This window comes from Callionymus lyra, chromosome 13 (genome assembly GCF_982586985.1).
Source record: "Callionymus lyra chromosome 13, fCalLyr1.hap1.1, whole genome shotgun sequence".
In the NCBI taxonomy this organism is placed as follows: domain Eukaryota; kingdom Metazoa; phylum Chordata; class Actinopteri; order Syngnathiformes; family Callionymidae; genus Callionymus; species Callionymus lyra.
In genome coordinates this window covers 9630254-9655189 of record NC_141830.1, presented here as the reverse complement: position 1 = coordinate 9655189, position 24936 = coordinate 9630254, and the positions used below count along the sequence as shown (strand labels likewise).

The 24936-nt window shown below is 37.7% G+C and overlaps 1 protein-coding gene across 2 annotated transcripts in view; it reads right to left on the bottom strand.

The window, feature by feature from the left end:
* vps13b (vacuolar protein sorting 13 homolog B) overlaps positions 1 to 24936 on the bottom strand; it is a 304204-nt gene that overhangs the window by 34695 nt on the left and 244573 nt on the right. For both annotated transcript variants that reach the window (XM_087805873.1, XM_087805872.1), the window contains exons 43-47: positions 24023 to 24204; positions 22948 to 23168; positions 22750 to 22881; positions 15123 to 15284; positions 302 to 457 (exon numbers count right to left, since the gene is read on the bottom strand). In XM_087805873.1, coding sequence (XP_087661999.1) covers positions 302 to 457; positions 15123 to 15284; positions 22750 to 22881; positions 22948 to 23168; positions 24023 to 24204 — 853 coding nt within the window. The remainder of the gene's footprint in view (positions 1 to 301; positions 458 to 15122; positions 15285 to 22749; positions 22882 to 22947; positions 23169 to 24022; positions 24205 to 24936) is intronic.

Here is a 24936-nt window from a genome sequence, read left to right as displayed (position 1 = left end):
AGTATTTGACTCTGGCTTTGCAGAATTTACAGACCACACGACTCTTGACGAAGTCGTAACTGCTTTCATTCGTTTCTGTACCCTCGTCCTTAGTCACCGCCGGGATTTTAACGTTCCTTTAGCTCCAGAGGTCGTAACGACTGCTGCCAACTATCGCCATATTGAAAATTCAACATCCCATGTGTCTGCCCTGATTTAAGAATCTTTGAGAAGAAGGGATTTCTAAAAAATAGAAATAACTCAACCCGTCGACAGCAGCAAACAAGCCACTACTGTAACCAATACTGTGGGGAACAATCACCTGCTTCTGGACCCCGTTGAGCTGGACCACCTTGATGATCAGCGAGGCGGTGCGTCCCTTGTACTCGATGGTCCGGAGCAGGGTCCCGACGTTGTCCACGCTGAAGGCCTCCGACCAGCGCCAGTTCCCCCAGCCCTCGATGCAGATGTGGAGCAGCTGTGGGATGCGACGCACACAAACACAGACAAGAGCAAAACATCAGAGGTTAGTCTTCCTGCCCTTTATTTATCCTGAAGATAAATGCACATAAACAACAAGTTTCTTTGTTTAGAATATATCTGCGCAACAACACGTTTCCTGTTTACTGGCGTGGAAGCAGGTCTGCTGCCGTTAGAGAATAGAAGCAGATCCACAACAGCGTGGCCGGTGGAAACACAGCTGATGTGGAAGCTTGTCGTGTGTGTGTGTGTTTGGGTGTTGGTGTGGTCGAACCGTCTGCTCTCCACACGTCTAAATAAGAGGTTGGCGCTCGACCATCTCGGCTTCTTCACATCAGTGTGTGCGGTGTAAACACGGATCTCGGGGGGCAGAGGTAAAGAGCCATTTGTCGCATTTTTCACAAGTTCGGAACGTCAAGTTTTTTAAACAAGACGTAAAATATGACATTCTCTTCTCTAATCTGATGTGAGACACACAGGTTTTCCATCACAGGAACAAGATCAAAAGTAAGAGGGATCAAGCAAAACTTTTAACACTCTTTATCTCCACCAAAAATATGGACATTTCTGAGACACAGTAAAAACAAGTGAGGATTCAATGATGTCCTTATGTACTCAAGGTTCTAGAATGAGGTAGTTTAGGACCATTGAAATTGTAACATTCAAACAAGGACTCAGGCTAGTCAAGCTAGTTGGCCATGGTTGACTAGACTGGCTCACACTCAATGGTAGGACTAGTGAAACAAAAGATTCAGGGTATATTCATAAATCAAATTAGTTACACAGACTTTAAAAGAACTCTAATGGAAGACATACAATGCATGGTGTCCACGAGAAACTAATGGTTTTGTTTACTGAGAGGAAGTGAGAAAAAGTGTTGGAGATGGAGTTACAGGAAAGGGTTCATTAAGATAGAACTTAGAGTCTAAAAGTGATTTTTACTAGAATATAAAGTGGGCAGTATTGTTTCTTTTCTATTCACAGTAAAGGTAAATGACTGTTAGATATTGAAAATGTAACTTATATCTTGGCAAAAGCTCTATTTAAATTAGTTTAAAATGGTTCTAGAGTGGAGAAAAAAAAGAATTAAGGCAACTTATTAATAAAAGGTTAGTAGCTCTGAGAAGTTAAATCCAGACCAACTACGACGCCACAAAACAAACCTGAAGCTAACCAACAATATCCCCATACAATATATTTTACAAAAACAAAAGAAAATGTATTTTCATTTAGACTATTAATACTAGAAATGATGAAATTCTAAAATGGCAATTTAGCTCAAATACAGTCTAGGTCTACTTTTAATACATTAATTATAATGCTACTATGGACAATTATGTACTCATTTAGTACATTTTAGATAAAAAGAAGAAGAGAAGAAGTTTCATTTTCACAGTCAGTGAAGCGACTAACTGTACTATACCAACAATATACCTCCTGTTCAAAAAGATAAATGATTAATTTAATGGCTATTAATGGTTTATTTATTGTCAAATTATATATTGCTTTTTTTTTTAACACATGTCGCTTCGGAGACAAATGGTTTTAGATGTTATGCATCAACTTGTATCATCACAGACAAGTTAACCTATTAACCAAAAGTGGTTTAAATATCTTCGATACGAGTTCACACACAAAGGTCGGACTCAGTTTCTGAATCTTCTCCTTTAAAAGATAGTCACAGGATGAAAAACGCTAAAACAATAAATACTATTTTCTAACAATTAGCCACGACACAGGAGCAAACGATCCACGCACAGGTCGAAGGTAAAGCTTCGTCTCCCCCTCAGGCTGACCTTCGACCCGAGTGAACTCTCTCTGTCACCCTGCAGCTGACAGGAGTTTAAACACGGCGCTCGGACGAGGCGAGGTGAAAAAGACAGACGCCGCCTTCCACCGGCGAGAGGGTGAGGAGAGAAGGGGTGGACGGGCGGGTTCACTCCTCAGCCCCAGGAGACACGAGCAGATTGAAACACTGAACAGGGTTTTTTTTTTTGAAGACTTGACGATTTACACATCGCTCAAATGTGCTGAACATTTAACCAATCCGATGAAAGGAAAACAAATTTCCCAGAGGTCAGAGAGCTCGGGTGAAGCCTGGTCAAGACCTTCGGTGTTTCCCTTCTGCCTCGCTCGTTTCTCACCGTTTGAAGGCGGATTCTTTTACAATAACACTCTTAATCAAAGCCTGAATTGTCCTTCGTCGCCATCATTCTTCTTCGCTGAAGGTTAAAAATGAACTTTAGGTCGTATTAAACAACTCGCCCCGGTTTTCATACATTCGTTTAATTACTCCTCCTTTTATTCCCTTTCTGCTTTTTCCTAAACCTGTCCGACATGACACTTACGACCATTTGAATTAAAGCTACAAACTCTTGTGCGCTTCCGCAACATCTGCTCGGACGGATTTGTTATTTCAACACTGAGTTCTCCGCGCTAAGCTAGCCGGTGCCTCCCTCTCTTCTCGGGGTCCTTATCACGCCTGTGGCTCAACTTGACCTTCGAGGGAGAAGTCATAATAACGTCTTTTCCCCGGGCTTCAAACATCCACGGCTCCCTTTGTTTTAATCCATCAGCGCTCGCGCTCCGGCCCCGGGACAGAAAAAAAAGAAAGAAGAAAACATTAAAGACAAATTGAAGACGTACAACGAGAGGAATGAAAAATAATGAAATGTTTTGCTTCCTCGCGACTCCTCCGACTGCTGTGACACTGAGACAAGCCAGTTGGCCACATGTGTTTGTTTTGGGGCGGCATGAATTAAGCCCCTACGAGTCCCGTTCAGATGAAAGAAGAGCTCCACCGTCGGAAATCTCTTTGTAGAATCAGAAGCTGACATCTGCATGTCGGTTCATATGTCGGTTGATCACGTCGTTAATCCAGAGATGGAAGCGACTGCTTCTACTTTATTCATCCTGGTGTCCAGAGCAGAAACTTTCGAGTCGTGTACTTTTAACCAGTGGTTCCAAACCCCCAGTGAGGCATTAGTTATTGTGCCGCAGAGAAGATATTTCATAGGACTTCTGTTCTATTGATTATTACAGCCTTTAAGGTGTTTAGTTTTAGAAAAAGGTGATATTTTCTGAGTGGAAAATGTTTTTAAAGGAAGGTCGGTCCGTGAAAATAACGCCCACATATCAGGGACCCCATCTGTAAATGACATGATGGCGGCTAAAACGACAAACACCCACTTTTAAATTAGATAATAACCAACCAGAAGGGTAAACACAAATGGTTCTTAAAAAATAAAGGCCGGGTTTCCAGGATTCGATCGTCCTTGAAGACTCTTAGAGAAGGGTTTCGGCTAAGATGGAGCGCTAAGATACGGGTGTTTTCCAAACAAGTTCTTAAATGTCTTCTTAGGAGAACTTTAAGATCAAGCCAAAGAAGCCTCGAAAGAAGCTCTTAGTGGCTTTATAAGGTGGAGCCTCTCTGGGTTCAATGACATCTGTTTTTCTTAATATCTATGCAATGTTTATGTTGTTAATTGTTGGTTTAAAAGACTAAAAACAGTACAGATTATAGTATGTTTTAAAAGTAATCCTGCAAATGTTAAAGTCTTTTTAAAAGCTTTTTAATGAGTAAACATAACTTATACTGGGTGATTTGAGACACTTTGTACCACAAATAAAACATTTGTATACACAAAAATACACATGTGACTTTCACCGCAACATATTGTGTGACGACTGTGTCGCTTGCCACTTTTTAAACTTACAATTAATCAGCATAATTTTTCGTATTATCACCCCGGGCCTGAGTTTGGCATTTGCTCGAGAAGTTTTACATGACAGTCAAAGAGAAGAAGCAGTAACACTTTAGCATGGGGAACAAAAATTAACTATTAATATGCTATTTATTTATATTTTTAATAACAACAAATCAGTCACTTATAAGTACCTTGTTCATTGCAACTATAGTCTTCCCTTAATAACATGATCATTAATAGTCTTTATAACACATTCATTACTGAGTAACAGGAAAAAAATAAGTAATTAAATATTAACATTGGTGAAAACTAGCATCTCTCTATTTACCCCTTATTAGGTTTAAGTACAATCAGAGAAACAATTCACTATTAATAATACTGTCTATTTTAAAGTTAAAAAAAGTAAAAATGTACCAGTGATAAGACACTTAAAATAAAATTTAAATAATTGAATTAGTATTAATAGCATCCAAATAACTGAAAAACAAGTATTTGTAATTTGCAAATAGGCTTACTATTCTTAAATGGCAGCATATTCATATTTGTTTTACAAGTATTTCAGCGGTTATAACATAAAACATGTTTAACATTTAACAGTATTTTTTCTACTCAGGTTAAATCTACAAAGAGCTGCATCTACAATTATTTACAGCATCATAATAACTATAGATATTCAGTGTTAAAAGATCTTTGAGTAATTGTGTAATGGATGCTAGTAATACTAGTACATTCTTCCTTTAAAAAAGATAGTATTATTAAAAGTGAATTACTTCTTTCATTGTACTAACACATAATAAAGGGTTAATGCAAAGAGGTCAGTTTCCACAAAAGTTTATCTTTATTTCCTCTTAATAATCGGTAATCAAGGTCTTGTTCAGGATTAAAATCATGCTATTAAAGGGTAAAGCATAGTCACAATGAACAAGGTGTGAGTTAGTACTATATAATGTGTAATAAGTGGCTAATTTGCTGTTAATACACATGTTAATAAATAACTTATTAATAGTTAAAATGTGTTCTAAAGTGTTGGTGAAAGAGCAGTTGTCTTGTTCACAAGATGCTAATGATTGTATCTATGGTTGAGGGTTGAAAAGAGAAGGTGTAGTTTTAGATAAGGGCAGGTAAATTGAAATTGAATTGCTTCCGAAATTTTGAAAATACCAACGGGATCACCTATGTGTTAAAAATGTAAGAACTTGTTTAGTAGCATGTTAGCTTAGCTTAGTTTATCTTAGCATATTAGCATACTGAGACTACTTCACAGCAGCGAGATGGAACTACTTTACTGATCCAGTTTTAATAAATAAATAAAATGATTACTTTGAGGAAATTTCCCAACATTCCTTGCTGTATCAGAGAACTACTGAGTTCGTCATCACAGATCAATCTTACTCATCCATGACTTCTTGAAAAAAAAGGAAAAAAAAGCTAATCCATTAGGGATCCATGAAAAACCAGTGATTAGAATTTGACTCTAGCTGCAGAAGATCCAAACCTAAGTGCTGATATTATCTGACATACAATAAACTTTTTCGGTTCTGTGTGTGGCACACCTAAGTTTAACAAGTAACACCTGTCCCCGAAACCGAATATCTCCGGATTAGAATGATGTAGTTGTAATCCACTCTGATCCGGTGGGGACCTTGTCCGTTTCTTATCGTATCATTGGTAGCATGTGACCTTTTCAGTGAAGCCACGTCGCCCAGATGTGTCCGTCTCTGTGGAGACTGAATGCACAAAACCAAAACACAGGTTTCGAAACACTCTGGCGTTCTCAGCCAGTGCCTCCCAAAAACTGAAACTAATATCAAATGAGTCAATCAAAAAACAAATTCCATCACGCTGATGGTTTCATGACACGGCGGCTCGAGTGCGTCTCCAGGGAAATAATTCCGCTGAAATAGAAGGTATGATATCAGTCATGACCAAAGCCATGGCTATTAACTTCCTTGTAGTTGAGATTCATGACCTCACTCAGGTGGCATTCGCTTGGTGCTCCGATTAAAACGCACACAAATACACTTCCTAAGACACACTATTCTCCAAAGAGTTATTTTCTAAATGCATGACGGGACTGCTGCAGTTGGACAAAGTTTTCCGCCAGATACTAATCAACCCCCCGCGTAGGTTTGAACCAGGGGTGTCAAAAGATTTTGGCCTTTGGCTTTCGCTTGCATGATCGAGTTTAAGAGTTGACTCGCGGGTCCAAAAATGTGTATATTTACAGAACAGTCTGTTACTGGGAGTGTGAAGCCAATAGCAATATTGTCAATCTGAATTATCGTTGACTTTCTTTTAACACAAGTTTTTACTCTTATTGGAATAGTTGACATCCCGATCTAGATAGGTCACCGTTATCATTATTATCATGAATCTACTCTCATTTGAGCCAACCATCTGATGGGCCATGTAGAATGACATGGCCCGTCAGATTTAGCCCCCAGAGCTTGAAATTAACAAATATGATCTAAACATTTTAAGGATTTTTTACAAGTCTAGGTTGTTATTGGTGGTCCCCAACCACTTGGCCACCAGCCTTGTATGATTTATAAGGGATTTTTAAGGTCTGCACATAAACAAATATCCTATATTCTATATTCAACAGAAATATATTGATTTTTCTCTAAAAATATTAAGCAATATATTATGAATAATTACAATAATAGCATATTATTTGCTTTAAAATCACATTCTATATGTTATGTTATTGTTCTTTTATGATGTGTAGTTCAATAAAGTGTGTATAAAGAAAAATAATATTTTATTTTTTATTTACTATTTACATACACTTTGTTGTGTTCATTTTTTGAGTTTAGGTCCGTAGATTGCAGCAGTCCTGCAAGATCCCGGTGTTGACTGAGGACGAGAGGATACAGTGGACTCAAGCAGCTTTTAAAGCTGATGTTTGAACATATTCTTGTTTCAAAACAAATGAAATCAGTTACGACTTCGTCGAGAGTCATGTGGTCTGTAAATACTACAACACCAGAGTCAAGTACTCGACTATACTACACATATATCCTTGTTACTACAATATCACTGTATATTTCACAATATGAATTAATCTGCCAAACCTTAAAGGCCGGTCAGTGAAAATAATTACATTAAACAGTCAGTGGTCCAATACTTTATGTCCTTCATGTGCAGTACAACTCTTTAACACAGTAAAGGTAACTTTAAAATAAAATATATATACAACAGCTTTCTCGAATAGTGGAGTTGGAGTGATTTCGACGAATTCCAGAGAAAATGGTTGCATAAAACTAAAACCAAATAAATATATATATAAAAAATTATCTTTAAATTATTCTAAGCTACTAAATTAAGAAGAGGTAATAATATTATTACTTATTTTTTTATTACTAAACTTGTTGACAGTCAAGTATTAAGATAAGAAAGAGGGATTTGTTTAACTCTGAGCTGGTAACAGTTGTTGGGCAGAACATGCAGAAAACAAAAGACATTAAGACACCACATCACATCCACACAAATCATGACCAAAAAACATTCGTCAAGTGGGAATAGCGGTGGTTTTTACAGCTGTCTAAAATACTTGCAGGGCTGCGCAGCATCAAAGTCCAAAGCCCGGATTTGCAAGTCTAAAAAGTGGTTTAGGAATTGGAAGAAGGTACAGAGGGAAAGCATTGTGCTGCCTCGTGGTTGACAGAAGAGACGTTAAGAGGTTCACGCTTCACAAACATTGTTCCACGGCCCTGCCTTTGTTTTCCTCCGAGGCACCTAAAAACATCCAGGCCCTCAAGGGTTTCTGGAGATATTGAGCTGACAAGTGTTTGCACCGAAATCCTGGGAAAAGACAAACACACTGTCTCGGTGGACGGAGTTTTAAATAGCGTCGGGGAGGATAGAGAATCAAGCGGTCAGAAACCACCGAATCTGGGACAACAAAAGCTTTGTCTAGGCTTCTGTATAAATATCAGACAAATCTGTCAACAACCTCAACTCAAGTCGACTACTTTTACACAAATCTGCACAATTGAACAGCGATGTGTAGATAAAAAAAATGTATCTGTTTGGTTTTGACTTTTGTTAAGAGGAAACAGATTTTAAGGTTTGTGTGAATATATATGGAAACATGGCTTGTAGTAGTCCATGAAAATATAACCAGAAGCATCTACAAAATAACAATTATAATAACTATTTGAGTCAGTTACAAATGCCTTTTTAAAAAACAACAACGATGATATTTCAATAATTGTTTCATTTTAAGGTAAACAGGAAGTGCCTTGACTGGGATATCGAGAGTGTGAGTACTACTCTCTCTGTACTATGGATCTACTGACTCCTTCAAGAAACATCTTAAGACGTTTTTATTTGTTCAGGCTTTTCCTTGATTTTCTGGAACTCCTGTTGTGTTATCAGTTTTATCTTGACCTTTAAAGTATATACTTTATTGAATATTGTTTTGATTGTTTAAGTGCTTTGTGACCCTGGTCTGGAAAATCGCAAACAAATAAAAATTACTTACTTACTTACTAAGCACTAGCTTAGCATCATTCCTGAGTTGTCAAAACTACAGTATAGCGCTGTTATGTTGCAAACCTAAAAACAAAGTTGAAGAAACAACAATGAATTTTTATCATTAGAGTCATATACGTATTGAATTCTTTTCGTAACGCACCCTTTTCCATAAATTTCAATTGAGATACAAGACTACCGCAGCCGGAACAAAATGTATCTATGTAACATCCCTGCACGCAAATAAACTTGGATCAAGTTCTTTGGAACAAAAACAAAAAACCACTGCCAGCGGGCTGACAATTTTTTTTTTTTACTCCAGACAATACAAAGGAACAAACACGTATTCCACAGCGGAACAAAAGGTTGAATGTGCTTGGTCGACTGGGAAACAGACAAAATCAGTCGGTGCGTACATCGCCACATCAAGAGACTTTCAAACGACTACCAACTGGGCCTCATTGCAGACTGATGTACCAACTGTTTTGACCATACAATACACAGAGGAGCACAGAAATCCATTATATTGCCTCACCGTGACTCAACCAAAACCCTTTCCGTGGAGAACAAACGTGACATTGTTTAACACAACTTAGCTACAACTGAACTGTTCAATTCTCATGCCTCACATCATCTGACTTCAATGTTCGAGGTTTGGGTGGCACAACATAAAACATGAAGCCTGGAAAGCTGCGTCTGGATTTGGTCATAATGAAGAGGAAAAAGTAAATGTTCTCCACCTTTCTTGAAGATTTACTTGATCTGATTTGATTTTCGAGCTCATTCAGAGCAAAATACTCTCTGAGGGTGCTGTCCCTGGTCCTGAACAGAGTTTGGCTCTGCGTGAGAAGGAGAGACGTTCATATATTTTTTGGCCTTATGCTAAAAAAAAAAAAGGACAAGAGACAGATTACAATGTGGTGTGTGATGGTTAACCAGTGTTACCAGCAGGTATTGCACGGCATAATTTTATTAAAGGAAATCAATGCTGTTTCAGATGCTAAAAAAGGTAACTTGTTAAATAAACACATTACACAATAAAATTGGAAGAGTATAACAACAAGGTGGGGGAATACAGGGCTGGGATGTCTTCTCTAGTCTAAAAAACAGATTTAAAATAAGGCATGTTTTCTTTGGTTTGCTGCGTTTGACACAACTATTACTCTTCAATGAAGAATAATCTTCTCTAATAAAAGACAAGACCATTTAAGCTGCTTCATAAATCAGCGTCTCCGACCCGGACGGGTCATTGTGTTCGATGCAAAGTCTGTTATTTTGTAATCCTGAAACTGACTCAGATGTTCCAGCAACATAGAATTTAACTCACAAGAATATTTAAAAAGTATAAATGGTGAAATCCCTACATGTGCATACACTCATCTGTTTACATTATTTTTAGTTGGCTATCATTGTGACACTTTCACCTCAGCTTTAGTGAAAGATGAACATATGTAGATAAACTTCAAACATGACATAAGTTTTGTCGACCAATTATCTGAATTTAAGCTTGTGCACAGCTTTCTTCACCGTCTCATTGGACTGACATGGTGTCAGTATAAAGATCTGGTGAAGGTGGTAATCATTGACAATACATTTTGGGATCTAGCTACGAAATAATCGTAAAAAAAAAAAAGAAGATTAAATAAAAGGCTGTGACATCATTATTAAACCAAATATTAAAACTTGTTTTCGCTATAGATCTATAAAGAGATTTCAGTCTTCAACATCCATCCATCCATCCATCCATCCATCCATCCATCCATCCATCCATCCATCCATCCATCCATCCATCCATCCATCCATCCATCCATCCATCCATCCATCCATCCATCCATCCATCATTTTTGTTTAAGCATGAAAATAATATGCATCTTCAACAAAAAAAAAATCTTTTGACTTAAAGATACATCACGTTTCTTTTTAAATCCATTAATTCTGAGCGTTTTTTACTTCCTCTACCCTGCTAACCACAAGGATCCCGATCAACCACGCTGCCCTCCTTATCAGGAAAACACACACATGTACACACACTCACCATATGCTGGGGCAGGGTAGGTATTAAATGGGTTTTATGCCATTATTGAGGAGAAAGATCCATTTTTAATACCTGAGGTGGATTTTTTTTATCTGTAGCTCAAGGTCTGATAGAAGCATTCTACGATCCTGACTATATGGGTATGAATTTGATTCGAAACCAGGGTCAGCGGGAGTGAGTCGAGAAGTGAGGACCCGTCGAAGGGAGTGCGACCCGAGTCGAGGTTCATATTTCATTGGGAAAACAATTTTCTTATGACAGATTCGCAAAGGTATGTCAACATCATGGGACGTGTGCTTTGCTTAAGCCACAGAAGACATTGTAAATTAAAAACAATGTGGCTCTGGGTTTTATTTTAAGCTAAAATAACAGCTCTTTTCATCGCAGAAGTATTAAAACAATGACGCCCACTTACATCCACGTACAGTATGTTGTCTGTGCATCACGAGAGAAACGCAAGAGTAAATCGGGAGAAGATGGTTGTTTCTCCGCCTAATTCTTCTCTATCCTTTCATGTGTTTGACGAAGATTCTTTTTCATACATAATCATAATTGAAATTGAATTATTACTTTCCACAACATTTATCCGCCGATGATCTTCGACTCTCTCGCATAGCTACTAATTCAACGATGAGCTCATGTCCACGTTGTTGTCCAAGTAAGAGGAGACAGAACGGATTGTTTTACATCAACAAATTAAAAGCTCTACTTTGTGAGCGAGTCCCTGAGGGACACGTCGACAGGGACTCGCGTCATATGGAGACGATACAAAAGTCACACGATCTTCAGATTTCACAAAGACACCTGGAGAAATCTGGTTTCATTGCGAATTCAATTATTTTCTTAAATTTGAAATGGACAGAATTGAGTAGATCAATCTTTTATATCCACACTAGGGTGTCAACATATGTGAACACAGAAAACTAATTTAGAAGAATCAATAACTGTTGACAAGTTGTTTTTTTTTATCTATAAATTTGCATGTTTTATAACTGTATATAACTGTGTATTGTTTTGTTGTTTTACTGTACTTATGGTAGACTGTGGTGTCAATAAAGTTTTGGGACTTTTGACAGCGAAGACTTAGAAGCTTTTATGAATGATTGTTAAAAGTTTACAAGTATAACAATTTTATTCAAACATTGGTGTTCGTTGTACTTTTCGTGAATTAGTATTAGTATTACTCCCTGGGGCGTATTACTCCATGAATTGTGTTACTTGAGTAATGCTATGGTGACTCATGATGTGACTTCAAAGTTTAAATACGTTTTTACAGATTTTTAAATTAAAGGATTTAAAGTGTACCTTAAAGCTCAAAAAAATTTGGTTAGTTATGTTGGCTAAAATTTAGTACCGATTTGAAGAGGGTCTACAATTTATATACTATTTGTCTAATAGCTACTATAAGGGTTTTGCTGTAATGGGATTAGGGGGTGTTTGAATGGAGTCAGAACCCTCTGGTGGTTACAAAGCAAAACTGCGTGTAACTGGTTACACAATGGTTAAAAACCAACAACAACATTTGTGGAAAACATTTAAACATTGACAACCCTTATCTATACTGTGCTCAATATGTGTGTAACTTCCAGGTCTTAACATAGATTAACAGGCCAAAGATCCACTTAAGTCCAACGGTAATTGCTAAGAGCAAGAAAAAAATCTTAAATATACATTTGAGATCAAATCCATTACAACTTCACATCCTAGCCATCATGGGAGTTAGCAGTAGCAACTTCTTTTTTACAAATCATTAATAAAGTATTGTCAATAAACATGAAAATCAACAACACATCGGGTATTATATATGATTCATGTACCAAAGTCTAACCTATGGTTACAACATTTGGCTTTCAAAATAAAAGCGCCACTTATGCAGAAGTTCATACAATTACATTTACAATAACACCTATTGTTATCTAATTATGAAATTACCAATAAGACATAACATCAGTTGAAATCATGTAGTTGACAGAAAAGGTTTCATACACATGACTGAAAAAAACTGTAAAGATCTTACATTGAATTAATTTTGGAATTTGGATGGAATGAAGTGTTAATGAGGTCATTTTTGATGTTCTTGAGTCATAAAAGACATGAAAATGATCAGGAACTATCATAGATTACACACAGCAAGTGCCAGCAATGGACACTCAAACCAAGACAAATGGTTCACTCCCCCGTATGTTATAACTGCAACACAAACATCCTCATCAGAGTTTTCTAAGAGCACTCGCACATTCCAACATTCCCGATTGAAGCAATTACATTCATACTTCTCCCACCGAAAACACGCTGAAATAACAGATGGCCGAAACACGTTGGAATTTTCAGCTCCATTCCGAATGATTTACATCCTTTTGGACACCTCAGTTACTTGAAACGTGATAAAAATAAGAATTATTCCTACACAGAGGAACGTTTTTAGCTGATAAAAAGGGACTACTGATTTCCAAGAATGTAGGTGTGTGTGTGTGTGTGTGTGTGTGTGTGTGTGTGTGTGTGTGTGTGTGTGTGTGTGTGTGCATGAGTGAAGCAAGCGCAGAGATTAACCACGGGCGATGATTAATAGAACTTGACTCTCTGACTTACTGAGTAATTATGGTTATGTCTTTTCTCAAGCTTGACCTTCTCACACGTGTCGCGGGGGGGGCGCGGGGGTCTGAAACATGTGCATATCAGAAGCACACGTACATGCCTCAGATCCCGAGCCCACCCGCCACTCAACCTTGAAACCTCAAAGGGTTAAATATAATCAATCTTGTTTAACAGTGATGTCAGGACCAGGCCTGGAAGAGTAGCAGCACTGATGGTATATTTATCTGTGACAACATGGGCCGAGCAGGTACAAGATTGACTGATTAAAATACATCCATTTAACATTTTTTAACTATTGTACAATATATTTTAAATTGAATATAAAAGTTTAGTATTCATTTTAATTATATACAAATTGTAAGAACTAAATAATCAATGAAATAACTGTCACTTACATTTTTATTTTAGCCAATTGCACGTAAATCATTTAGGAAAAAATTACATTTTTTGTAGTGCCTTTTAAACAACCTCTTGTTCCTGTTAAATACAAAATAAATTTTCAACAACATTCATGTTACCCAAGAGAGCAAAACCTTTCCCACCTTAACCATAAAACCAATTTTCTCTGATAACCACTGGAAGGGCTTTGCTGTAATGGGATTGTTTTTCTGAATGGAATGCACAACATCCAGTTGGAATATAGCGCGATTACGTGCAACTGTATACACGTCGGGTACAAGCTTCGACTACACAAGTAGAACTAACTTTCAACGTTGAGTAACTACCTGATTGTGTATTTAATTGCGACAACATGGGCCTTCGCAATAGAGGTAAGAGTGACTGACTAACTTATATACATTATATATTTTTTACTTTTGTGTAATACATTTCTAAGATGGCCATCTAAACAATGTGAGTAGATTATTGATTTTAAACATATGCTTAAGTAAAAACTATAGGAAATTAAAAATCTATTCTATTCTAAAATATTTAAGAACATTTCTGCAATTCATTTATAAGAATCAATATTTTGCAGTGCCTTTATAGCAACCCCTTTTCACCTAAAATGAAAAATATTTCCTGAACACTAATTTCTAAGGACATTTTCATGACTTAAGAGACATTTTCCAACCATAAAGATATTTTCTCTAATAATAACTGGAAGGGCTTTGGAGTTATGGGATTAAAAGGTGCGTATAACTGGTTACGTTGTGGAATACAATCTGTGCAAACTTTTCGAGGCCCAACACGACCATTTACAAAACAGGTGTAGAAATCGTTGAACTACCTGATCGTACATTTACTTGTGACAACATTGGCCTTCCCTATACAAGTAAAAGAGTAATGTATTTATAAAATGGCCATCTAAATGAATGGAGTAGATTATTATTTTTTCTTTTTTTAAAACATATGCTTTAGTGAATTTTGCAAGGAATTAATAATCAATGTAAAACATTTAATTTTTACTTTTATTTTATTTTATATTATTTTAATTTGAGACACTCTTCTACCATTTATTTATGAAAATAAACATGTACTTGTACCTTTAAAGCAACCTCTGGTCACATGAAATAAAAAGCAATCCATGACCAACAATATTTAAGGACCTGTCCCACCCTAACCATAAAAACAACTTATAGAATTCTTTAAGGCATACGTTTATTATAGAAATTAGTGAAAATAATTATTTTTTAATCAATATGTACAGTGTTTATTCTGAGTGGAAGTAACAAAAAATGTAGATGTCTTCTGACAATAGTATTAAAAGATGGATTGTATCTTTACGTTCTGAGATATATATTTTTTTCTATTGAAAGCTCATAAAACGTTCCGCTCAAAATAGTCAGGTGGCAAAAAACGACCAAGAAGAGAAAGCCTGGGAAAAAAGAAGGTCAGTAAATGAGTGCTACCTGGGGAGACTTGTGGGATCTCCAGCTGTACTGGTGGCTGTGCAGACTCGCCAGCAGCACATTCTCATCCGTGTCCACCTGGCCGAAGCGCAGCGTCTCGTGGGTGTCGTTACAGATTGCGTAATGGCTGTAGAGCAGCTCCTCTTCCTCCACATTTCCATTCTGGGGGAATAAAAACAGTAGGTATTTGGCAAAGGGAGGCACAAGTCTAACATTCATGTTTATCAGGTGTCTTGTGCTGACTGAAGAGTGCGCTGAAGGTGTCGGAGATGTTTCTATTCCAGCATTGAGGAGAAGGATAAAAAAATTGTAGATCCTCAGGCAACTCTCTGGAAGCAGGAGATCCAGGTGAATCCCATCGTCCGTGGGAGCCGCAGAACACTTGACAGGGGAGTGAATCATAGCCTTCGCTTGTCAGCTTTCCAGGCTTTTTGCTGGCAGGACTCTTCCCCGTTGCTTAATATGCATGTAGCTCCTCATACATCATTTCACAAACCACTTCAGGTTTTCAGCAGGATGCCCTTTATAGACAAAACAACCTCATAAAAAAAAAGTTGGAATAAAAAACTTGGCGATATTGTGGAACCAGCTTATAATAATAATCAGAGCCTTTATTAGATTTAACAAAATCAGTCGAGTTATTCGAGCCAGAACAACACAAATATGTACACTAACTAACACACGCATCGTCTTAGCACTGCCACGTATTCAAGATAACAGTGGTCGGATGCACTCGTTTATCATGCTTGTTTTCATCCGTGTTTATCCGTGTCTGTTAGCGAAAAAATGATGAAAGGATTCAATGGAATTTTGAAGAAATCATTTGTCATTCCGTGGTTCAAATCTAGCTTGTATGTGCATTCCATAGCACTACTGCCACCTGCTGGACTCCTTGTTCACATTCCATTCAAACCAATTGGTTTCACAGATGGGTAAGAAGCTCTTAAGTGATAGGATCGTCTTTGGAGCGCTCTTAGGAACACTGTGAAAAAACAGTGTCTTTCCCAGCGTAGCTCTTAGCATAAGAAGCTCTTTCACTAAGAAGGAAATGTAAGATGGAGCTGACCCAAATCTTAAGAGCCTTCTTAACGACCAGACGATCAGTGATCATTTCTGAGTCCAATTAATCTTTCAACCAACAATAAACCAATATATATATATCATATAACACATGAAGAAACACAAAGATTATCATAAGCAAATAATGCATTCAAGGGTGTAGAAATGTAAAAACAAAATAATAAAACACAATATAACTTAACAGTTTCCACCTCAATAAACCTAATAAAACATATATAAATACAACATGTATGTGCTTTGTAACAACCACACATCAACATCATCTACAACACTGTAGCATTTCCTTTTGGTTTACTCTTAAGAAGGCAGTTAAGAAGGCTTCTGGGGAAAACCTGCATCTTAGAGCTTCTTCTTAGCTGAACGCTTTTCAAGAGCCTTTTTTATTTTACATCCTCAAGAACAATTGAATCTGGGAAACAAAGCCATTGTCTGTCAAAGTCAGCAATTGTATGCATTTACAAAACAAGATGAAAGTCTCTAGATTCTTTTTTAAAGAGAAAAAAGTGTTCCGAGTACATCTGCCATGTCAGAAATAAGTAAGTAAGTAAGTACTGGTTATTTGTAAAGCGCCTTTCTAGACCAGGATAACAAAGCGTTTTAACAATCAAAAACAATACACAGTAAAAACTTTATACTATAAACAAATGCATTTGCCGTTTTCCGTCTCATTTTCATTTCTTTTCTGGTTCCTAAAGTTTTTAACATGACACAAACCGCACCTACACAAGATACAACAAAGGTTGGCAGAAACCTGTTGCCTGTTCCCGTCAACTGTAAGAATGTATGACTCCTTAGAAAATGGACTATTTAGAACCATTGTGGTCATTAAGTGTTTTTCTCCTGAACAGAGTGTTTGACAAAGTAGCGTTTCTGTTGGTAGAAGTAATCAGAAAACCTATGTTGCGAGGAGAAAACTATTTCCTGGGGCTTGGCCAACCTACTGTAATGGATCATTTAGAAAAGCCCTTCTGTCATGCGAACAATGCAGGTCTGGTGTAGTCATACATTAGCTTGCATGCAACCGTAGGAATGGTTGTGAGAAAACCGAGTCCAGCACGAAAAAAAAACAAAACAATGCTGAGCACAAACCAGGGGCCTTTTGCATCTGAACTGGATAAGAAGATAGTGAACATGTTGTTTTTGAGGATCTTCCAAAGACTTTCAAGCCCTGATGGGATGTCTCATGCACACCCCACCCAAGCATTCCGCACTCATGACTGTATTTCAAGTGGTTTCTTAATAACTTCTCAAGTATCTCAGCGAATAGGCACCACGGATCGCTGTAGCGTTTGAGTCGCAGAGAGGGGTTGATGGTTTAAAAAAAGGCTGGCAGTAAAAAAGCGCTCGGCCCGACTGCCAAGCACGTTCAGAGTCTCGGGGTTGTTGACGCTATTGAAAACGGATGGGAAAAGTTACACCATTAAAACAGGACTTGATGATAGATGTGCGAGAGAGAGAGCGAGGAGAAAAAAGGGGGAGAGCGAAGAATCAAGACAGGACAGCTGCAGCGGGATGAATTTTTTTTATTGTGGAATGCAATCTGTGCAAACCTTTTCGAGGGCCCGACACAACCGTTTACAAAACTTCCTGCTGCCATCTTACGATGCCACTCACGATCCCACGCTTTGATGGTGTCTTCTTTCATGAGGAAACGCGATAGACACGTCACAATAGCTTCCTCCGGTACCTCTCAATCACGGCTGCTATTTTAACACCGAGACGAAGACGTTTTAAAAGAGTCAAACATACTGACCCCGTTAAAGAGTACAAACGATGGCTTATTTTTCCAGGAATCAAAGTATCTATTCCACTAATCCGTTCAGGTTTCATTACCTGAGTGTCTAAGGTCAGGTTTGCATGGCGTGTATAAACGACACTTGTTAAATGTCTGGAAAATAAAATGACAATAACCATTGAAGTGGAGATATCCTCGCCCAGAGACGACCAAGACAAGCATTCGATTTTAAGATCCTCACAATTAAACAACACTAATCGCCAACCACTAGGGGGCACTACATGGTTCATACATCAATAAACAGCCTAAAAGATCAAAGTAGAGCAGTTATCTCAAACCACTTAAGTGGGAAAACTGACTTAAAATAAGGAAACGATAAAAGACGAACAATGAAAATGAAGATGCTATCCTGGTAATTTTCCTATTTGACAGAACATTTAATTACATATTGTTTTGTTAATAATCTAATGGAAGAATGAAGATCACATCGTGATTCCAATATCAATCAAAAATATTTGCGATTCAAATTTTGACTATAATCATTTTCATGTAAATGTGAGAACCAATCCTGAAGCAAATTATCAAATGTGGAGCTGGGGTGGAAAAAAAAAGCTATTGACAATCAAGTTCGCAGTGGTCAGTGGCTGATGTTGGAGGTCATTTTGGGCAGGTAACTTAGTATGGATTGTAAACTTTCTTTACAGGTCAACTTATGAGACTCAACTCTCCATGTTTCAAATAATCTTCCTCTACAAGATGCAGTAAGTCCTTCATCATGACCATGTTTTGAACTTATTACTTTTTAAAGTTTGTCTGATATCTTGGCGAACAAGAGGTTATGAGAGCGAAGTCCATTATGATGTAATTATGGCTTTACTTTCCTTCCAGCAAGCTGTAATCACACCACGCTTTGTTTATACAACGAGTACCTTGGAGGCGGAAGCTACCAGGATTGATGACGCGTGGTGACAAACCTTGATGCTTGACCAATCACAGCAGAGTGGGAGTTGTTATGGTAAACCGATTTTAACTTGTTTTTTTGGTGGGCGGGGCTTAAGCAACTTTTCTTATGTAAATATTTCAATGAAAAGAGAGTTTTGTACAAACAGACACTGATGACACAATAGAGTCCAACAGACGGACCATAGAACCATAGAAAAGTCGCCAGAAATGGACGAAAGACAAGTTATCGTCGCCATGATCGCATCTTCATAACGCGAGTGATTACGGTTCTAAATGAAGCCCTGAACTCTCTCATCTCCATTTATTACCGATGCATGTGGAAGCGCTCCAGCTGCTCTGGTTGCGGTGCTATGGAATGCCGGTGCATGGGATTGTGAGGTTTTAATTGCGCGGTAGTCCAGGAATCCTCTCCATGGTTCAATGCTGACCCCGCAGGCCACATCAGAGAGAACTCCAGTGCCTGCCTTGACACCAGGAAACACGAAAATCACGGAAATAATTACCACCGTTCTGTACATCTATTCTGCTGAAGAAAAAAAAAAAGATAACATTTCCGACTGCTTTCTATTACGTTTTCTCTTAGGTACTTGCACATGTGTGTTCACAGGAAGATCCATTACTGTTGATTCAGTGTTTTTGGCTAATAGCAGAGACATTGAATCCACGGAATTATGTATCTGGTCCGATGGTGAGCTCTCACAAATGTGTCAAGATGTATTTAATGAGATCAAGTGTTTAATTACATAATGACTTTCAGTTTTACTGAAGGTCATGTCCAATTTCCCCCACGTCTGGAAAGTTCGACAGAACGATCGCCCAAGATGTTTATTTAAAGAAACTTTTTAAAAACAAATTCTCATTCATCTCCAATTGAAATTATGTTTTTCATACTATATGTGTTAAAAAAGAAAAGAAAAAATTTCATCGGTAGAGAGGGGTGGCACGGAAAATGAATGGATGAATGAAAAGTGGAATTTATTATGTTGAATTCATGATATATGATGTCAAATACTTTACAAATTCAAAAACGCCAAGTAATGTGAACATGATCAGGCTATTACAAATGCACGGTTTCTTTAAGTGAAATCACAAAAAGCAGAGGACATCACTCAAGCCTTTGCAGGAGCCAGGGTCTTGAGCAGTCTCAGAAAGTTTGATATGATTTATTTTTTAGTAGATCGGTTGCTTTGAGCTTTGAAAATTAAAGCTCCTAAGCTTTGGAACGATCTTCCTCTCTCTTTGCGCTTGATGATCTACTGACTCCTTTAAGAAACATCTTAAGATGTTTTTATTTGTTCAGGCTTTTCCTTGATCTGGAACTCCTGTGTTGTTCTCAGTATTATCTTGATCTTTAAAGTATATACATTATTGAATATTGTTTTGATTGTTTAAGCGCTTTTTGACCCTGGTCTGGAAAAGCGCTATATAAATAAATATTACTTACTTACTTACATGTTTTACCTGAATTGAATAATTGATAGCTTAGCTTGTCAATAACTATCTTTGCTACAGTTATTCAAGATATAGTTAAGAACTCCTTAACACTTTAAATCGTTGGATATGTTGAAGATTTAAATGTATATTATTATTAAAAAAAACAATAAAAACATTTTAAAATATCATACATTTAATGATAGAAAAAATGGAAAAAACAAAAGATTCACTTTTACATTATGTATTAAAATAATCTTGTTTTTTGTTAAGGTTAAAGATATAAACAATGAAAACAAAATGAATGTTATTAATAGAATTTAATAACTGAGGTTTTTGTTTCATTATAACTTCCTTCTGTAACCTCACGACCATCAACAACGGTATTAATGGACGAAACAAAACCTTAAAAAAAAAACCTCACAGTAACTTCCCAACAGTCAACAACACGACATTTCTTCTTATCGCCCACAGTGTGATTTTGTTTGACCCTTCTCTACCCTTCACTCCACAAGTACCCGACCCGCACGCAGTAAAGTTACCCTGTAATTACGGCATGTTTTTCCCCTGTGTTCAGCAAAGTGGTGAAAGCTGGAGGCACTTAAAAACGTATGTACAAGTTACAAGGTTGCTGCTGTTTAAACCAATCAAGGCCGTACAACAAACTCAACCATCGTATGCATCAAGCATATGAGCTCATGAGAGGCCGGTCATGACACGGTTCGACGCCCCACAGTACACCCAACTTATTGAATATTGACTTTTTTAACCAAAAGTCGCTTGAGTTAAACCCATGAGGTGATTCATGTTTCAAAAAGTCCATGAGAAAGTGATCCTTTTTTTTGGGGGGATTCAAAGCCAAGCAAACAGGAAAAATGGAATTCATCCTGACAGAACACGGTGTTTTCTTCACAGCTGACAATCACAAGTGGGGAACATTCGCACAATTTTTGCCACAAATGATACAGGAAAAACATTTTAGGGGTCAAACATAATCCACCTCTCGGCTCAAGCGTGTGTGATGCTGCGCTGTTGACTAACCCAACATCCTTTACTTCAATTTCTTTGGGTTGAAATATCGTGTGGAGAAAATAAATGTCCAAATAAAAGCTCTCTCCGGAGGCCAGGCCGTGAGTCAGCACAGCCACAGCTGAGGGTGTTCGATTCCAGAATGCTTAGGGAGTGTGTGCAGCAGACAAGTGGGTCTTGGCAGGTTTTATCTCCTCAACCTTACTGTGTTTTCACAGGCATTGCTTCATACAAAAGCTTTTTCTGGCTACCAGAGGCACAGCTGAGAGATGTAAATCTACAGTGTGAGAAGCCGAAAAAATCACAGAAAGAATGCGGGGAGAACTTCACAGCAAACAGGGGAGCGGCCCATTATTGCGAGTTGTATTACCGCTGGCTGATGACCAGAACTATTCTTGTGAAAGTGGACTTTATAGAGCTGCTCCATATGTTTGACAGAATGTTTGTGCGGAAGATCGTGACGTTTTCCTTGACCGTTTTGAAAAAGGTAGGAGCCGAGATACGAGGATGAATTAAAGTTATAGGTTCTTTTTAATACACGTGGTTCCAATTATGAGTCAACGGAAATTATGGTGAAATAATTTTCGGGAACAAGCCTTCGTCATGTAAGCAAAGACGGGACGGAAACAAGATCTTAAAAGATGCTGGTGGTGAATCCAAACAAAGATAAAAACGAAGATTAGTTGAAGCATTGTTTCATTTACATGCTTTTTTTGTTTCTGTTTTTAGTGTGTGTTTTTTTACATGGTCAATGTGGTGCGTTCAATAACGTAGGAACGTCTACGGTACATTCAATAACATGAGATTAAAAAATAATATTAAAAAAACAACAGGAAAACAAACGTTGACTAAATAAAAATCAACTAAATGATCAAATTAAGAACGTAAAAAAGTGGTTCTTGGTTAAGTGTTCTTAAATCTATAAGTAAACAATAGTATAATAATTAGAGAACTTGTTTTTGCGGTTTACTAATGTTATTTTTGTAAAAATATGTTAAAAAGCTGAGTTAAAATTAGAAACAAGATGGCTCCGCTGCTACCTAAAACAAACCACATACCTTGGCTCAAATATTCTCCAAAATTTTGGTAGAAAACACCAAAATGCAGCCATTAACTGTAATATAACTTAAAGTGAAGTTACAAAAAAACAACGTTTAAGGTCCCAATATTTCACCCAATTCAATGACTAACTACAAGAAAGTTTCATATGTATCCATATCGAATTAAAATTAAACATCTTGAACTTCTAAACTATCGAATAGTTTTGAAAAACATCTACCACGGATGTATAAAAATACACAATCAAAAATTCCACCGAAAAGCATATTAAAAAACCCTTAAAAGTGAGTAGTATTACTCTTTGTAAATGCAGGGTGAAAAATGAATCACCTGTTGCCAGCTCTGCAGGGCGGTGTCCAGGGTGTGGATGGCGTATTGACTGACGGTGAGGAACACCGGATCCACAAACACGTTTGCGTCCAACACAGCGGTTTGTGGGCCGTAAGTTGTAGTAGCCTGACCCTGAAATACACAAGAGATGATGTTATCATGACCTTCTTATCTCACCTCACATCCACGGAGAAGCACCTGAATCATGAACGGCTGCAGGAGGCGGAGGTGCGTGAGGTTACGGTACTCCAGGAGGCGGCAGTCCAGCTGCGTGGAGAAGGTGAACTCCTGACAGTGATGCGGGCCGTTGCTCCACTGACGCAGGAACACCTGGGGCTCCTGGGAGCCTACGACCATGAACTCGTGCTTCTGAGGTAACTTCCTGTCGGGCAGGAAGGGCCGGAGACGTTGAGCGGGAACTGAAAAGAAAGATAAAGATTAAATTCATCTGAAATAACTCTTGCCTGGGGATTATTTAACATACAAAATGGCGAAAAATATTTTGAATAAAAAATAGAAAAGCAATGCAATTTAGTTTTATATATTGTATTCTCCCTTTAACATGCTTGAAATGACCAAAAAGGTCATTTTTCGGTGATTACACGACATATTTCGAAACATGACGTGGAAGGTTCTAAGGCAGGCATTCTTCAAGGGCCACATTAAATTCTGTGAATTTTGTTAGGGGCCGTCAAGCAAAAAGAAAGCGTAAAAATCCCTAAAAAAAGGACAGTCGTCATTAGGCCGTGACATTTATTAAGATAAATAAGCTGCTATTTAATTCTTGTATATATATGAGTTTTTTCAAAACATTTCTTCAACTAACTAAAAAATGTTTTGAGGGATTAATATATACTCGAAAAAATTACACACAAAAAGGAGGGAAATGTAAATAATTATTATGTGAAATGTGACGAGGGCCGCATAAATACAGTCAAAGGGCCGCACCAGGTATGTTCTAAAAAATGTTGTTCGACTTTTAAAAAAGGCTGAAACTTGCTTAATATTTGAGCTACAGATCTCTTTACAAATATAAACATATAGTTTTTCAAGTAACTTTTTTGCTCGTCTTTAGTGAGTCAAATTACTCGAAACTCGATTTCTGCCAGAATTAGGTTTATTTAATTTTGACCTTAATTAATAATTGTTGTAATTGATGTTTTGATGGTAAATACTATGAAAATGAAACTATACAGTCGCCTGAAAAAATAAAAAACAATTCCACCACGTTGGTGCTATTATTGTCACTAATATATTTAACATCCAGTATTACCTGAACCGAGCTGTTCCAGGTGGTGACAAAGGTGGATTTGCAGGCGCGCCAGTTGCAGGGAAACACCGAGCGATGTGACGAACCAGGGAGCGAAGCAAGAGTCCACGCGGGTGCAGGCAGCCAGAGCCGTCGGAGACACCAGCTGGTCGCACGGGAGCTGGGAGCCGCAGTCACTGTCCGAACTGTAGGCGGACAACAATGAATTGATAAAACATCTCAAGTCGAGAAAATAAAAAAGAAGCACATTGGGGAACCGGTGGTTGAGCAAGAAGCTTACAGGTTCAGTGTGGAGTTTGTATTTTCTCCCTGTGTTGCGTGGGTTTACTCCGGGAACTCCGGTTTCCTCCCACAGTCCAAAAACATACAGAGGTTGATTGGGAACTCGGGGAAATTGTCCTTAGGTATGAGTTTGTTTGTGAATGGTTGTCTGTCTTTGTGTGCCCTGCGGCACACTGGCGTCCTTTCCAGGGTGTCCCCCGCCTCTTGCCAGAAGAAGCTGGGATAGGCTCCAGCCACCCCTGAGACCCCCATACTGGTATATGTGGCCGAAAATAAATGGAAAAAAAGGATTTTGGAACAAGCAATTAAACTAAATGATTAGATCTAGTAGGATTTATTGTTAATGCGCTGCATAGAAAGAGAAAATACATTATTTAATTTACTATATATTGATCATGACTGTGTCATATTAGCCTTTGACTCTTGACATATCAAGACACTATTTCGGTCAAGTTTACAAAAATAATAAGTAAATTAGAGAAAATATGTTGAACACAAACTCTATATGGGGTCATTTGTCGCAGAAAATATAGTATTTTTTGGAGCCTAACATTTTGTTTTCACCGTTTTTCTCAGTAGGTTGGAAGAGACGTTAAACCGTGTTCACGATGCAAAACAAATTCAGATCTCCCTAT